This window comes from Saimiri boliviensis, chromosome 11, assembly GCF_048565385.1.
Source record: "Saimiri boliviensis isolate mSaiBol1 chromosome 11, mSaiBol1.pri, whole genome shotgun sequence".
In the NCBI taxonomy this organism is placed as follows: domain Eukaryota; kingdom Metazoa; phylum Chordata; class Mammalia; order Primates; family Cebidae; genus Saimiri; species Saimiri boliviensis.
Window position 1 is genome coordinate 49,194,551 of NC_133459.1, and position 18,994 is coordinate 49,213,544.

Here is an 18,994-nt window from a genome sequence, read left to right on the forward strand (position 1 = left end):
AAATTTCATAGAGAAAAGGTAAGAACAATCATGTTAAAGCATAGCATGGATAGAAAGTGGCAATCAGAAGGTTTTGACATACAAGACCTGCAGAGACCTTTAGAAGTACTTAACTGAGCATGGTATTTCTAGGGAACAAAATTAAAGGTCAATCTACTAAAATACAACTTGATCTATAAATAGTAGGAACCCCAGACTTGGTAGCCTAAATCCTGACTTCAGTGACCACTATGGAGAGTCACAGTCACTTCCAGTTTCCAAACATAAGCTGGTTCACAGACATAAAGCTCCGGATTAAATGAGGCATGGTCCCCTAAAACACAACAGAGCCACAAATATTTACTGTAATTTTTCCTCGAAGATTTCCACTAAGACACCTGCAGCTGTTTACTAGAGTATCTGTGTGCCAATAAAAAGAAAATATCCAGATTTTTAGGAGATTACTAGATGCTAACTCTAAAATGATACTAATTATTGGGGAATTTACAAAAGTGAAAGATTAGGGCTGGAAGTGAAGTTTTGGCCCAAATTGAACTCACAGCAAATTCCATCAATCAGTCAATCTACCCTACAGTTATTTCCCTAGGCCCTGGACGTATAACAGAAAAAGACATACTCAGTAATAGCAGATATTCCATATTGGTTTTCTGATTCATGGAATTAGGACTATAAGGTAAGAAGGGACCACTGGAAACAAATGATCTTGCATATGTTTTATTTTCTATACTAATTTGTAAGCACCAGGAAGTATATTTTGCTTTCACTCAGCAGGGTACACAAATATCTTCACTGTCTTTTCCTAAAGATTATGTCAACTCTCCTGCTCTTTGTCATAATAATCTAGTCTGTAGAAATCTTAACTAACTTGACATTCCACAGAATAACATTACACTGATGACAACATAGATTGGTCCCAAAGTGCATAAGTAGCAAGTACAGGTTAAGTCTCCCTAATCCAAAAGTCTGAAATTTGAAATGCTCCCAAATCCAAAACTTTTTGAGCACTGATGTAACACTCAAAGGAAATGCACTGGAACATTTTGGATTTCAGATTTTTGGATTAGGGATGCTTAATCAGTACGTATAATGCAAATAATCTGAGAAACTCTAAAATGTGAAATACTTCTGGTCCCATCCACTTCAGATAAGAAAAACTAAACCTAAACTTTGATACTTTGGTAAGGTGCATGCATGTTAGGAATTAGCAGACACATACCACAAAAATATAGGGGCTGCCACCTTGGTAAAGTTTCTAGAGTCCAATGGCTGAAAGGACATGAAGGTGAATGCTCTACTTTGTACTTCCCAACAATAAATAAGAAATAACACAGTTAACTTAGAGGAAAAAAAATTTGGACTGGGAAGAGAAAAAATAATTATGTACAATATGCTGGCACCAGCCAAAATTATGCTGCTGTAGTACTATAACCACAATCAATGATATCCCTGAAAGACAGCCATGAAAAAAGCCTCCCACTGGGGAAAACTTAATGTTGTATTATGTTCACCACTTCATCTGGAAGGAGAGAAAGCCTGGAGTATAAATCTACATTGAATCATAGGCAATAGATAATGGGTTGGTCAGCTGTTCAGATCCTCAAAAGAATAAAATTGGAAAACTGGGTGACAAAGTCTGGGGAAGAGATATGAAAATAGATCTTTTAGAATGCACACAGAATTCATTATTATTATTATTATTATTATTATTATTATTATTATTATCATTATTTTGAGATGAAGTTTCGCTCTCATTGCCCAGGCTGGAGTGAAATGGTGTGATCTCTGCTCACTGCAACCTCCGTCTCTAGGGTTCAGGCAATTCTCCTGTCTCAGCCTCCTGAGTAGCTGGGATTACAGGTGCCTACCACCACGCCAAGCTAATTTTTTGTATTTTTAATAGAGACAGGCTTACACTATGTTGGCCGGACCTCAGGTGATCTACCCATCTCAGCCACCCAAAATGCTGGGATTACAGGCATGAACCACTGCACCCAGCTAAATATATTTGTTTTTTAAGTGAATATTCTCTAAAGGCTAATCAATTTAAAAAAGGATCTTTTGTTTTTGTTTTTTGAGACAGAGTCTTGCTGTGTCACCCAGGCTGCAGTGTAGTGGCGCCATCTAGGCTCACTGCAACCTCTGCCTCCCTGGTTCAAGCAGTTCTCCTGCCTCAGCCTCCTGAGTAGCTGAGACCACAGAAGTGGACCACCACACCCAGCTAATTTTTTGTATTTTTAGTAGAGATGGGGTTTCACTGTGTTAGCCAGGATGGTCTCAATCTCCTAACCTTGTGATCTGCCTGCCTCGGCCTCCCATAGTGCTGGGATTGCAGGCATGAGTCACCGCACCCGGCCAAAAAAAGGATCTCAGTAACATGGATAAGAGACATTGTTCAGTCAACATTTTTTTCCCCTTGCTACTGAGGCTGCTTGATGCATTAATGTACAATGTGGCCATATCAACAGAGATGGAAGTTAGGCATGGACACGACAACATGAGCTTTCCCCACCAAGGCTGCATCTAGCTAAGTAAACTATGGAGTGCCTAAACTGCAAATGACATGAACTAATACTGAGTCCCCAGTAAAGTACTATTTCCTAGGGACCTGGTAATAAACTATTTTCATCATGGAGGGGGCAGTGATCTATCTTCTCTGAAAAAGACACTTTTCTAAATAGGAACTTGACTTACCTGACAGCGACGCATCTGTCAGGACCACCATTCATGGACTTAGGGAATACCATATTGATGGCTTCCCACACAACACTGTTTTTTATTTATTTATTTTTTTCTTTGAGACAGAGTTTCGCTCTGTCACCCTAGCTAGAGTGCAGTGGTGCAATATCGGCTCACTGCAACCTCCACTCACTGCAACCTCCACCTCCCAGGTTCAAGCAATTCTCTGCCTCAGCCTCTCCAGTAACTGGGATTACAGGTGCCCACCACCACGCCCGGCTAATTTTTGTATTCTTAGTATAGATGGATTTTCACCATCTTGGCCAGGCTGGGCTTGAACTTCTGACCTCATGATCTACCTGCCTCAGCCTCCCAAAGTGCTAGGATTCCAGAACACTCGTTCTAACTAAGGAACTTGTTGAATAGCAAAAGATATTCAGCACTGGGATCACTGTGTATGCCATTACCTAGGAGCAGCTAACTTAACAGAACAGAATGACTTACTAAAGACTCTGTTATGAGGCCAGGCACGGTGGCACATGCCTGTAATTCCAGCACTTTGGGAGGCTGAGGTGGGTGGATCATGAGGTCAGGAGTTTGAGACCAGCCCGATCAACATGATGAAATCCTGTCTCTACTAAAAATACAAAATATTAGCCAGGCATGGTGGCACATACCTGTAATCCCAGCTACTCGGAGGCTAAGCCAGGGGAATCGTTCAAACCTGGGAGGCAGAGGTTGCAGTGAGCTGAAATCACAGCACTGCACTCCAGCCTGGGCAACAGAACGAGACTCCGTCTCAAAAACAAAAACAAAAAAAGACTTAGCTATGACACAGATTAGGAGATAACCTCAAAGCTTGGGGATCCTCCTTAAAGTATATGGTATAAATGCTTTATATCAGTGTTGAAATACCACACTGTTTTTCTTTTAAAAAAATTTTATTTATTATACTTTAAGTTCTGCGGTACATGTGCAGAACATGCAGGTTTGTTACACAGGTATACACGTGCCATGGTGGTTTGCTGTATCCATCACCCTCATCATCTACATTAGGTATTTCTCCTAATGCTATCCCTCCCCACTCCCCCGGCCAACTCCCTGCAATCCCTTCCCTAGCTCTCCACCCACCAACAGGCCCCAGTGTGTGATGTCCCCCTCCCTGTGTCAATGTGTTCTCATTGTTCAACACCCACTTACAAGTGACAACATTCGAACACCACATTGTTTTTCATACTGCCAGAAAACACATGCATAGGAATTAACTGTTAACAGTGATTCCTGTTACATGCCTAATAGCTTACTAAATTTTTGCCTCCTACAACTTTGGGTACTGATGGTTCAGAAATCATGGTTCCCAACGATGAAACATTTCCAGAATAATTCCATCGAATCGGAACTTGAGAATGTGGCTTGGCCATTTTGTATTCCTCATGGCACTGAATCACCACCTAGGGAACGAGTACTGGCTAGAGTGACTAGTCCTGATTACCAAGAAAAAAATTGGGCTGCTGCTACATAAAGGACTATGTCTGGAGCCCAGGAGATTTTCTGGGGCATGTCTACTGAGAATGGAAAATCACAACTAACAAAAAAGACAGGTACACTGAGGATTCTGATTCTTCAAAAATGAAGGTGTAAGGTGCCTACCAGGTAAAAACAAACAAACAAAAAATCCCTGACCGTTTAAAGTGCTGCTGAAAACAGGGAATACAGAATAAACAGTGAAAGATACTTGGAATTGATACTCAAAGTATCAACTATGGCCTTATGACCAGTAACAGAAACAAAAACTTCGGTAGCAAACATACACACACACACACACACACACACAAACACACACACACACCCCCTCTATCTTCTTGCAGTTTGTACACTGATCCTATCAACATCACCCTAGCAGCAATATATCACCCCAACAGTGGCACTCATTTTGTTTTCGCATCAACCACTGATGTTAGCGTCTAGCTTTTTTTTTTTTTTCCAGCACTTTTTCCACAAGTCTCTCTGCATCCTGCCAAAGCTAGCAGTATCAGCTAAACAGAACTTCCTTCTCTTATGTCTGGGGCCAAGTTCCTAGGGCTTTCCGCTGAGCTACAAATAAAGTTCTGTTAACCTCAACCTCTACCAACCTCTTTCCTTTGTTCCTCTATCACTTTCCTTTATGCCCTTTGGTGGTCGACAGGGGGCTCTCCCTGGTGGATGTGTTCTACCCACTGCTTCTTGGCCTGGAATGGGAATCATGACCTCTACATCCCTACCCTTCTCACTGAAGCTATGAGTCTGCTCTTTGTCCTGTGCTCCTTTCCTCGCCAAGCAGAAGGAACCACCCACACCTGGGCTTGGTGGTCCAGTTGTCTCCTGTAGTCATTGTATCTGGGTTGTCTCAATATCCCTTTTCTGATCTTTGAACTTTTTCCACATCTGTGTAATTGACTACCTTACATAAAATTCCCTCTGGTAAAATTTCTAGGGTAGGCCAGGTGCAGTGACTTACACCTACAATCCCAGCATTTTGGGAGGCTGAGGTGGGAGGATCACTTGAGCTTAGGAGTTCAACATTAGTCTGGGATTCAACATTAGCCTGGCAAGGCGGCTGGGGCAAAACCCCATCTCCACAAAAAATACAAAAGTTAGCTGGGCTTGGTGGCACATGCCTGTAGTCCCAGGTACTCAGGAGACTGATGTGGGAGGATCAATTGAGCCCAGGATGTGGAGATTGCAGTGAGCTGAGATCATGCCACTGCACTCCAGCCTGGGTGACAGAGTGAGACCCCATCTCAAAAAATAAAATAAAATAAAGCTATCAAAAAAATGAGAGGAAGGGAGAGATCTTATCCGTCAATGAATAATCCTATCAGTTTTCACTAACATTTAATGAGATCCAAAGAATGCAAAAACAGTAAATGTATTTTTAAAATTTCCCATCTGTGAAAACCACCATCTTATAATTTGACCTTGGTATTCTTTTCTGTTTAATCATCTAATCATTTAATCATTATAGATGTAATAATCTATAGGTAGCTTTTTAAAAAAAGAGATATTAATTGAAGGCCAGGCGTGGTGGCTCATGCTCTAGCACTTTGGGACGCCACAGTGGGAGGATGGCTTGAACCCAGGAGTCTATAACTCCTGAGCAACATAATGAGACCCCACCCCTGCATAAAACACAAAAATTATCCAGGTCCCAGCTACTCAGGAGGCTGAGGTAGGAGGATCACTTCAGCCCAAGAATTCAAGGCTATAGGAGGCTGTGATTGTGACACTGCACTCCCACCTGAGATACAAAGCAAGACCTTGTCTCAAAAAAAAAAAAAAAGATAGTATTTGGAAGCTGGGAAACTGCAAAAGGTGTCATGTGCCTGTAAGTTACTTGGGAGGCTGAGTCAGAAAGACTGCTTGAGCTTAGAAGGAATTCAAATCCAGTCTAAGCAGCATAGCAAGACCCCTGTATCTAAAAATCAATATTAAAACGACACTGATTTGGAAGCTCTACACACAAATCTATTTTAATTCTAAAATTTCAACTAAATAAGTGTTTTTATCCTTACTCAACTTTCCTCTACAAACAACTCAGGCTCTTGGAAGGCAATAAACAGAAAGCAAAGTAAACAGGAACTCTGTACTTGTTTATTATTTCAATTTTTTAAAGTCCATGCCATGGCAAAATCTTTAGGCACCTCCTTAAAAAAAAAAAAAATTCCACATTTATTTTGGAGATAAACTTGTGAATCAAATCAAATTTTTAAAATGGAAATTAGACAAAGCCATACACAGAAACTAACTGGCTATAATGGCTATTCTCTAAGTTAAAAAACCTGGGCATTTATAAAGTTTACTTTTAAAAAGCATAGCATCAGCTCTCAACTTACACAAGTAATTCACTAACATTTCTTCCTAAAACTATCCCCAGAAATAAGAGGCTCTGGACAATATGCTAAATAAATAATATACTGAACCATGTAAATACACATACTCAATGTTTGTTTATGACTGAATAGTTTACATTTATGACTGGATAAGTTACACACAATATGCTGTGTTGGCAATATACTTTCTCGTGAAATAAGCCCTGGAGAAAGAGCCAGAAGACTTGCTTATATTCCTAACTCCATCAACATCAGGCTGTATCACCTGGGCCAAGCCACTTATGACTTACCCTATCTACCTGAAAAATGAGGAATAATAATATCTGTCTATACTAGCTTACAACTAAAATAATAACCATAAAAAAACAAAGCTGTAGACAGACATTATATACATGTATTGAATGGCAACTTCTTTACCCAAAAGAAAAAACTTTTTATTTTTTTTATTTTTAGATGGAGTCTCACCCTGTCGCTGTTGCCTACGCTACAGTGCAGTGTTGCAATCTTGGCTTACTGCAGCTTTGGCCTCCCGGGTTCACGTTCTATTTCTAGTAGAGACAGAGTTTTACCATGTTGGCCAAGCTGGTATTGAACTCCTGACCACAAGTGACCTGCTGACCTTGGCCTCCTGAAGGGCTGGAATTCCAGGCGTGAGCCACCATGCCCAGCTCTCAAAGGAAAAATCTTAAAAGTTTTAAAATGCCTCACTGACTGATCTTGAAGAAGACAGAGTAATAGAGAAGACAGAACAAGGCTTTTAAAATAAGATAATCTAGACTTCACCACCTGCTTGTGATCTTGGGCAAGTCTATGTAGACTCTCTAACTTTGAATTTCCTCATAAGTAAAATACAAACATTTACCTCTTAGAGGTTGTAGTGAGTATTAAATGAATAAAAATATCTCAATTGCCTAACATACTGCCTTAAGTATTCAAAGAAAGTTTCTTTCCCTTGGAGTTTATGGTTACATTAAAAATCATACTCCCTCTTGGATTCACACAAAAACCTGATTTCAAGACAAGCTATAAAGCACATACTGGCTCTTCTACCTCTTAAAAACAAAAGAAAACCAACTTTTTTAAATTGCAGATAATTAGTACAGTTTTTGTTTTTGATAATCTCTGGTCATTTACTATCAACACATGTATCAGTGAGGTGGGTATTTATTTCCTACCAAAAAGTTCAATATCTCATGAGAATGTTGCTTTATGGAGTAATTTCTTTAAACTATAGTATTTGATACCTCCTTTCTTTGTTAAGGGACGGACTAACAATTTAACTCAGTTATTTACATGGACTATATTCAACTTTATTATGAAAACCAAACATACAAAACAAAAATCCTTTTAACTGCCTGCATATACCATTTCTAGCATTGTGCCTGCTACTTTCAGTAGTAAGCCTATGAGAAAGTATACAAAGAGCCCTCTTTTGTTTTCCTCTGGTTAGTAGATACACAAGAGGAATTTTCAGTTATGTTAAATCCACAATGATTTCAAAGCTAAAGAAAAAGGTTAGGAAGGAAATAGTTGAAAAATATCACTCAATAACAACTGATTTTCTCATGGAGACATATGATTCATTCCTTCAAAAAAAGCAAGTGATATCACCAAATTCCTACTCTGATCAAAGTTTAACCCCAAATATTATAGTAACTTTATGAGAAATCAGTTTAATACTGAATTTCTAGTCATAAAATATATTAAACAAAAAGTATAATCTGTGACAGGAAAGATGGAATGTTTCCAGGGTAGAAGAAATTTCTACAGTTCACCTGTAGCAAATGCTATTAATTGAATGATACATCCAATATGTGCTCAGAATCCAGTTGCTGAACCCACAAATGTTTTGCATAGCAAAAATTTTGGCACAAAATCGGTAATAACATCTATTCAAAAATAAAACTGGAGTGATATTTAACAGTGTAAAACTTTCTAAACTAAGAAAAAAATGACCATAAAGGAAGTTCATCTGGTTTGCTTTCTAGATAAGGGTTTTGATAGAATTGAATGCTTTTGAACAGACAGCAAACTAACAATTAAACAAACAGAAGTTGATAAGAGACTCTGGAAATCGGCCACATTTACTCTGGATGAAATTCTTTCTGACACTTTAAAAGAGAGGAATGGGGGTATAGGTCTAGTTTATCATCATTTTCATCTAAAAACCATTAATCATTAAAGGTGGTACAGGTACTAAAGAGAATTTTGCTTCCATCCTAAATATATGGTTTCTTATAAGATACAGCACGTTTTGCAGTTCATGGTGAATCTCCTGATGTTTTTTGCAAGAGTACTTTCTTGCTCTCCAAAACGATCTCATTCCTAACCTGATGTTTCTGTTTGCCTCATCTGCACTTAGCAGATCATGCTTCAGTGACTTAGAAATCCCGGCCACCAAAATTCAAGCCAAAGTTTGAATTGAAAGGAAAGGGGGTGGAAATCAAGTAATTAAATTACACTTGGAAGAGAGATTGGTTTTACCTCCTATGACTTTATACAGTGTTCTTTAATCCAGAACCAGAGTCTCCAATTTTAAGGACACAAAAGTTATGAATTTATTTTTAACTTAAGCTTATAGTTATGTTATAACTATGATAATTCTCTGGGCCACATCTTCCAATTTTACCTTCTGGCCATAACACAATATCTCTAAAACTATTCCGCTTGTTAACAGAAGATACTTCAAGTAAAACAGTTCAGTACTCTGAAAAGTTGCATTATTAAGGACTGCCTCAAACTGTTACAAGTTATTATATGCTTGATTTAGAAACCAAAAGGGAAGGAGAAAAAGTCTGTAGTAAGCCTGGAGATAAAGCCTGAACAATTCAGTTTGATAACCAAATTCTGGGGTTATTAAATCAATAGCAAGTGCTAATGGTTTAAAAAATTCAGTTCTTTTCATCTTATAAATGAAAGGATAACCTTGAAAAGCTTTCTTAAAAATTAAGCAAAACCACCTTAAAAGATGTATTATCAAATATGCAATAATTTTATACAGTTAAAAGTTGAACACCTTAGGGAATTAATACATAGAAATATCTGAAAGAACAATATTAATTAACTTAAATACACAAAATCAATGCTCTATTAAAAAATAAAACAAAAAAATTAACGGCTAGCTCTTTGTTTTTGTTCTGCTAAACAGTCATCTTAATTGTTAAAAGCTTTATAACATACCTTTGTAGAATGCCATTTTCCTGGGGTATTACACCATTGATAGCTGCCTGCAAACAAGAAACAGAGAAGGCCATTTAAAGAAACAGCTAAGTGCTCACATGCAGTGGGGAACACTTTAAAAGGAAATAAGTATACTTTGAAAAATTTATTTAAATACGAAATTTTTTTAGTGATCCAAATGTTCTCTATTAAATGTTTCTCTATTTCTCAGTTATAAATCATATTTTAGAAAATTTAAAAACATGTATTTGGCATATAATATCCCCAAACCTTGAGTCATAAAAAAGTCTAGTTCCACAGTCCTAATTCAGGCAAAACACCCACAAAAAACAAAGTTTAAGGATGTCAAAACAGGAAAAATCAGCAACTTAATCTTACAAACATTATTTCCTTTCTCAAACTGAGAAAAGCAAGATAAAAAATCACAAATGAATGTACTATTTTATGTTATGATCATTATTCTTAAAGAAAAGAACATTGAAAAGAAATGAATACAGAGGCAAAAGTCCTTCAGTAAACCTAACACCATGACTATTAACAGGTGACAACAGGAAGTAGCATTAGGAAAGGTTTCCTTATATAAAACATCCCTAAAATTAATTTCTAAGCTAACAAGTTACCAAGTCGTCAGAACATAGCACAGGTATGACAGGAGATGGATGTTTTGAAGGCTATTAAGGAAGCAGGCTGTCAAATCCTGGACTGTAGACAGATTATTGCAGGGGAGTAGAGAATATTCTCAGGAAAACAAAACAAAAACAAACAAGAACAAAAGCCCAACTTTTCCAACTTTGTCTTTATACCATAAAAACTTTTCTTTCCCTACCCTTCTGCATGCACATCAAAATGAATAATCCACACACACAAAAAAAAAACCCGCTTACCACTTTAATGTTTTATCAGCTGCCTGGAAATCCATTGCTAAAAGGCGTTTGAGTATTTTATGAAATGTTAACTTAAATATTTGCCAGAGGTGGGTAAAATTCACACCATTGTACTGCTGAATGAAATAGAGTATAGAGTGTTTGCTATGTATTTGGGGAGTTGTAATGCTCCAGTGGAAAAAAAAAAAACACACAAAGAAATACACAGATTAATATAGAAAATAGATACCATAGAACTCTGGCAACTCTGGAGGCTCAAAAATCCTTTGAGCAAAGCAAATGCTAAAATCACTTTTCAGACACAAATATAATGGAAGTATTTCTGCCCATTACTAGGTCAACTATCCTCTTTCTGTTGATAGCAATGGTTCCATGTACATATATCTCCTTTGCTAAATAACAGTAGATGGTTAAGAGATACTCTGTAGTGCTGAAAAAGAAACAAAATACCAGAGCTTAGAAATATTTGGTTCAAATCTCTCAAAAAAAAATTTCACTGAGGAATGCCAAAGTATAATGGAAAGAACACTAAGGACTCAGAGAGTCCAAAGTGTGAAACCAGGCTCTCTCATTTATTAATTTGGTAACCCTAGTATATTCACTGAACTTATTTGAGCCTCAGTTTCCTTATCTGTATAATACGTAATTGTATAATCAGCTAAACATTACATACTCAGCCACAAAAGTCCTACCTTTTTTATTTCTCGAAGGCCTGTCTAGCACAGTGTCTGCACATTAAAGGCACTCATTAATTATTTATTAAAGGAATTAATAATAGAAGAATATAAAGAAAAGTCACCTATTCAAGACTTTAAAGTCGGCCCAGAAAAGCCTGAAAAAAATAAAGCCTCACTCTTTCAGTTGAGACTGAAGAAAGAGTGAAAAGTAGCAAGATGAGGAGGGAATTCTATGCAGAAGGAACAGTGACACGAATCCACTTTTCTCCTTTCCCAAAATCTTAGATTATTTTAAATAGTTAATTTATCTTGGAGAAGTTGGACCCTGACATCAAACAACAAACTCTGTACATAAATAAGTCAAATGTAATACAGAATAAAAGTACAATAAAAGTATAATATGGCAAAGGAATAGAAAATAGGGAAACAGATTTCTGACTGTGAGGATTAAGGAAAGCTTTAGACAAGAGGGGACACTTATTCTATACTTCAAACATTGAGAAGATATAGAATCAAAGGAAAATTCCAGATTCCAACATGTTCAATTTTGAACATGTTAACTTTCAGGTGACAGAAAGATATCATTTGTTCATATAATAAATGTGTAATAATTGCTAACTATGTACCAAAAACTAAGCTATGCAATTAAGATACAGTGATGAACATAACACAGCTTGCCTTCTAGGAAGGACAAAATATATTCAATAATTAGTTCTATTATGAAAAATTCTGCTAATACCAAAATGGAGATGTCTAAAAATTAACTGAAAAAAATCACAGCTACATTAAGTAAAGCAACATCTGTTTAAAGACAAATAAATGAAGCCCTAGAAATATTTTAATTCCCTCCCTCACTCAAGTATCTTCTTTGTTGAAGAAAAAAGAGACAAAGATAAAATGTTGTGTAAATCATTAGGAAGAAAACAAATAGGCTGGTGAGGTGGCGCACACCTGTAATCCCAGCACTTGGGGAGGCCGAGGTGGGTGGATCACGAGGTCAAGAGATCGAGACCATCCCGGTGAAGGTGGTGAAACCCCATCTCTACTAAAAATACAAAAATTTGCCAGACGTGGTGGCACGTGCCTGTAGTCCTGGCTACTTGGAAGGCTGAAGCAGAAGAATCGCTTGAACCCAGGAGGAAGAGCTTGCAGTGAGCCGAGATTACACCACTGTACTCCAGCCTTGTGACAGAGCAAGACTCCAGCTCAAAAAAAAAAAAAAAAAAAAAAGAGAGAGAGAGAGAAAGAAAGAAAAGAAAACAAAAATGTAAAGGGCAGAGAAGAGAAAGCTGGAAAATGTAAAAATACACTAAAATTAAGAGGCCTTAAGGTTATTGGAAACATTTTTAAACAGTTTAACAATAACTACATTATAAAAGGCTTAAAGATAAATGGGAAACTAAGAACAACTGACTCTCTTAAAGAAACATTTAACGTGAAAAGCATAAAGACAGAAACTGTAAGAAGAATGGCTAAGTTTTTGTTTGCTTTTTTTTTCCTTCATAAGAATATTGATTTCTTGAATTTATAGAATCCACAGGAAAAAAGAGACAAAAAAGACTCAAGAAACAGGGGTAAAATTGAAAGTTTAGTTGATTACAACACTCTTCCGATTGCCTATTCATTGCCAAGCACTATGCAAGACTTTGTGGATGGCCCAGTACCTGATCTACAGCTCAGGAGAGGGGCTCAGATAGAGGGGATACTTTTAGAAAAGAGATCAGTAAGATCTGGACTGTAGACTAAAAATTATACTGAGTTTATTATAAGACTACTTTACTTGCTAAAAACTATCTCATTGTTAATATTATTTTTGCTAGGAAGATATATCTCTCATTCTATAAATAGCAAAATGAAAGACTTATTAAATATTTGGTCAAAATAATAGAGAATGGAATCAGGAAAATATTTTCATTTCTGAGACTGACTCAAACTACGGTGGATCATGATCATACTGTAATGTATTTTAAGAAGAACATCTTGACTTGACCTAGTTTATAATCACTGGAAATTTCATTTTGGTATAACTATTATTCCCTTCATGCTAATTATGTTCATAATATTTTAATCCAATTAATGTACCTCAATCAAAATTCAGCCTCTAAATTTTGTTCAGCAAAACTGACAACACAAACACCATCCACTAAAATGTTACTTTCCATAATACACTGAAAGACATGTAACGCGTGCATAAAACACAGTGGAAGCCAATGTCAGAGATGGCCAAAGGAGCCTTAACAAAAAGGGAAAATCATGACATTCACGGTGGGCCTTAGACCTCTGGGGAAAGAAAACGGCAAAAATTTCTATAAATCTCATTATAACATCACATATGAAAGGAAACTGAGTCACTGGTAAATTGGTACATTATAAAACTGTGGCACATAATATAAATCATCCACTACATGGAATGCTAGGATATCCTTTCTCTAACATATATGGAAAAATCTTAACTTTAGTCCTTTATTGTAAACAAAAGACCCTTAAAGAAAATGGCAATGACAAATTTTTAAGAGGAATGGAGATGAGACGCGGATGTATGGACAGTATCCAAAAGCCTCAAAAATAACTTATGAGTAAAGGAGTTGTGGTAACAATAATGGCAGCTAACACTGTAACATTTTTATTAAATGTGAGGCTTTTCAAAGTACATTACATATATCAATTCATTTAACTCTCACTTACCTCAATTTTACAGAGAAGGACACCAAGAAAACAAAGAAGAAAACTGTCATAACAATGAGTAGGCAAATGATGAAAAATAAAGAATTGCTAAATTGGACATTAAAATTCAAAGTGTTTGACCTTTGAAAGATACCATTAAGAAAATAAAAAGACAAGTTGCAGACTAGGAAAAAATATTTATAATGTACATATCTGAGATAAATTTATATTAAAAATTTATAAAGAATTCTGGAGACTTAAGACAAGTCAATAAGAAAATGGGGGAAACATCTGAACAGATACTTCTCAAAAAAAGATACGTGAATGACGAAAAGCACATAAAAAGATGTTCAAATTAGTCATCAGACAAATACAAACTAAAACCACAATAAGATACCACCACACACCCAATGGTTAAGTTAAATCAGACAATACAAGTGTTAGCAATAATATCAAGCAAAAGAACATCTCATACGTTGTACAAACAACTTTCAAAATTGTGTGGTAGTTTGATACACAGGTAAATATGTGATGTAGGCAGCCGTCACCAGTGGAAGCACACAAACACTACAGCCTTGCTTCCACTGGTACTCCACTGTTAGATGTATGTGCACCCTGCCACACTGCCACAGCTGTTGAAACACACAAGCTAACATGGTCGAGACAAAGGGGACTGGCTAGCACCACCCATGGAGGTGTCATGGCCGGAGGACTGGGAACGTCTCAGACCCTCCAGTACAGCATGTTCCTAAGCTCGAGTCCAGATGGAAAGCTAGGGACCTGGTGTCAGCTCCCCCAAAGTGAGAGCATGAGGCCTAAGACGGATGAGTTTAGCCTTGGCTCCCTAAAATCTTTCACAAAGGAAGTGACTTCACTGAACTTACCTTATACTACAATCAAACCCCCAAATGCATCAAAGAAAACACATACTCTCTCTCTCTCTCTCTCTGTCTGTTTCTCTCTCTCTCTCTTAATTTCTCTCTCAAAGGATTATCATTTTCAAAGACTGAAGGAATATCAGCCCACACAGATGAGAAAGAACCAATGCAAGAACTCCGGCAACTCAAAAAAGCACAAAGTGTCTTCTCACCTAAAAACAACCACTCTAATTCCCTAGTAATGAGTCTTAAACAGACTGAATGGCTGAAATGAAAGAAACAGAATTGAGAGTATAAATAGGAACAAAGGCAGCTGCCGCCGTACCATCATAGCTCTCCAATGCCAGTGCTGCCTCTCGCTCGCCAAGCTCCAGCCAAAGGAGAAGAGGGGTAAGTAAGGAGGTCTCTGTACCATGGCTCATACAAAGCAGACTGCCCGTAAGTCAACCAGTGGTAAAGCACCAAGGAAGCAGCTGGCTACAACAGCCACTCGCAAGAGTGGGCCCTCTACTGGAGGGGAGAAGAAACCTCATCGTTACAGGCATGGTACTGTGGCACTCCATAAAATTAGATATTATCAGAAGTCCCCTGAACTTCTGATTCACAAACTTCCCTTCCAGTATCTGGTGCAAGAAATTGCTCAGGACTTTAAGACACATCTGCACTTCCAGAGTGCAGCTATCGGTGCTTTGCAAGCGGCAAGTGAGGCCTATCTGGTTGGCCTTTTTGAAGACTCCCTTTGTGCTGTCCATGCCAAACACTTAACAATTATGCCGAAAGACATCCAGCTAGCATGCCATATACATGAAGAACATGCTTAAGAATCCACTATGATGGGAAACATTTCATTCTCATTAAAAAAAAAAATTTCTCTTCTTCCTGTTACTGGTAGTTCTGAACGTTAGATTTTTTTTTCCATGGGGTCAAAAGGTACCTAAGTATATGATTGTGAGTGGAAAAATAGGGGACAGAAATCAGGTATTGGCAGTTTTTCCATTTTCATTTGTGTGTGAATTTTTAATATAAATGCAGAGATGTAAAGCATTAATGCAGGTTAAAATGTTTCAGTGAACAAGTTTCAGTGGTTCAACTTTATAATAATTATAAATAAACCTGTTAAATTTTTCTGGACAATGCTAGCATTTGGATTTTTTTTTAAACAAGTAAATTTCTTATTAATGGCAACTAAATGGTGTTTGTTGGCATTTTTATCATACAGTAAATTCCATCCATTCACTATACTTTTCTGAGTTGTCCTACATGCAAGTACATGTTTTTAATGTTGTCTGTCTTCTGTGCTGTTCCTGTAAGTTGCTATTAAAATACATTAAACTATATTTTTTAAAAAAGGAACAAAAATCATCTGGATTTAGGAAACAGTTGAAACCCAATAAAAGGATTCTAAAGAATAAAATAATACAGGAGATAGAAGACAAATAGCAATTGTAAGAAAGAATCTGATAGAGCTGAAAGACTCCGGCAATTTCAAAACACAGTCACAGATGTATTAGTTCATTCTCATAATGTTATAAAGAATTACTTCAGACCAGGTAATTTACAAAGAAAAGAGGTTTCACTGACTTACAGTTCCACAGGCTGTATAGGAGGCATGGCTGGGAAGGCCTCGGGAAACTTACAATAATGCCAGATGGGGAAAAGGGAAGCAAGCACATCTTCACTTGGCAGCAGGAGAGAGAGACTGAAGGGGGAAGTGCCACACACTTTTAAACCATCCAGAGCTCAGGAAAATTCACTATGACAAGAACACTGGGGGGAAATCCATCCCAATTATTCAACCACCTCCCACCAGGTCTCTTCCCCAACATTGGGAATTACAATTCAACATGAAATTTGGGTGAGGACACAGAGGAAAACAGTATTAACAAATAGTAACAGCAGGAAATCAACCAAGGAGAGGAAAAAATCTCAGAGTCTGAAGACTAGTTCTCCAAAATAATTCAGTCAAACAAAAATAAAGAAAACAGATTCAAGAATAAACAAAGCCTCCAAGAAATATGGGATTATGTAAAGAAACCAAATCTACATCTCATTGGCATCCCTAAAAGACAGAGAAAGCGAAAAACATGGAAAACATATTTCAGAATATCATTCACAAAAAATTTCCCCAACCTTGTTAGACATGCCAACATTCAAATTCAGGAAATGCAGAGAACCCCTGTAAGGTACTATAAAGGATGACCTTTCCCAAGACACAGAGTATTAATCAGATTCTCTGAGACCAAAATGAAAGATAAAAAGTTAAAGGCAGCTAGAAAGAAGGAGGTCACCTGCAAAGGAAACCTCCTCAGCTTAACAGTAGAACTTTCAGCAGAAACCCTAGAAGCCAGAAGAGATTGGGGGGTTATATCCAACCAAGAATTCCGTATACAGCCAAACCAAGATAAGCTTCATAAGAAAAGGATAAATAAGAACATTTTCAGACAAGTAAATGCTAAGGGAATTTGTTACCACTAGGTCTGACTTACCAGAACTCCTTAGGCAAGTGCTAAATATGTAAAAAAAGGACCAATAGAGGCCATCACAAAAACACGCTTATGTATATAGCTCATTGATAATATAAAGCAACCACGCAATTAAGTATGCATAACAACCATGTAACAACACAATGACACGATAAAAACCTCACTTAATATTAACCCTGTATGTAAATGGGTTAATGCCCCATTTAAAAGGCACAGGCTAGCAAGTTGGATAAGAAAGCAAGACCCAACTGTATGCTGTCATTAAGAGACCCATCACACATGCAAGAGACCCATCACACCCACACGCTCAGAGTAAAGGGATGGAGAAAATCTACTAAGCAAACAGAAAACACAACAAAGCAGGGGTTGCTATTGTAATTTCAGATAAAACTCACTTTATATAAATAAAGATTTTAAAAAGAACTTTTCTCCTAATACCGCTTTAGGTATGTCCCAGAGTTTCTGGTACATTGTATCTTTGATATCACTAGTTTCAAATAACTTCTTGAGTTCTGCCTTTATTTTATTGTTTACCCAAAGTCATTCAGGATCAGGTTAACGTCCATAAAACTGTATGTTTTTGAGTGATCTTTGGATCACTCAAATACTTAGAGATCAATGAAGAGACTTAGTAACCACACAATAATTGGAGACTTCAACACTCTACTGACATTATTAGACAGATCATCAAGGGAGAAAATTAACACAGATCCAAACTGGACACTTGACCAAAGAAGCCTAATAGACATCTACAGAACTCTCCACCCCAAAACAACAGAATATACATTCTTCTCATCTGCACATCACATGCACTAAAATTGACCACATTAATTGGCCATAAAACGAATTGAAAAAAATGAAAACCATACCAACCACACTCTTCAACCACAGTGCAATAAAAATAGAAATCAATACCAAAAAATCACTCAAAAGCATATAATTTAATGGAATTTAAACCACCTGCTCCTGAATGATTTTGGGTAAACAATAAAATAAAGGCAGAATTCAAGAAATTCAATATGAAAATTAGCTGGCCATGGTAGCTTGTGCCTATAATCCCAGCTACTTGGGAGGCTGAGGTAGGAGAATTACTTGAACCAGGACCCAGTAGGCGTAGGTTGCAGTGGGCCAAGATCATGCTACTGTACTCCAGCCTGGGCTACAGAGCGAGACTCCATCTCAAAAAAAAAAGAAAGAAAGAAAAGAAAAGAAAAATAAATCATTTGAAACTAATGAGATCAAAGATAAAATACACCAGAAACTCTGGGACATATCCAAAGCATTGTTAGAAGAAAGTTTATAGGGCTGAACACCCACAGCAAGAAGTTAGAAAGACCTCAAATTAACAACCTAACATCACACCCTTGAATTAAAGAAACAAGAGGAAACCAACCACAAAGCTAACAGAAGACAAGGAAATAACCAAAATCAAAGCTGAACTGAAGGAAACTGAGACATTAAAAAAAGCATATAAGAGATCAACAAATCCAAGTTTGAAAGAATAAGTAAAACTGACAGAACAGCTAGACTAATGAAGAAAAAAAAAAATACAAGCTCCAAATAAACACAATCAAAAATAACAAAGGGGACATTACCACCAAACCCACAGAAATACAATGGTTCATAGACTACTATGAACACCTCTCTATGCATACAGAGTAGAAAATGTAGAAGAAATGAATA

General features: G+C 37.2%; 1 protein-coding gene across 1 annotated transcript in view; it reads right to left on the reverse strand.

Moving 5' to 3' along the window:
- The window catches only part of FAF1 (Fas associated factor 1), a 534,743-nt gene that overhangs the window by 369,736 nt on the left and 146,013 nt on the right, over nt 1-18,994 (reverse strand). Inside the window, exon 3 of the mRNA XM_003921572.4 lies at nt 9,726-9,772. Within this exon, the coding sequence (XP_003921621.1) occupies nt 9,726-9,772 (47 nt within the window). The remainder of the gene's footprint in view (nt 1-9,725; nt 9,773-18,994) is intronic.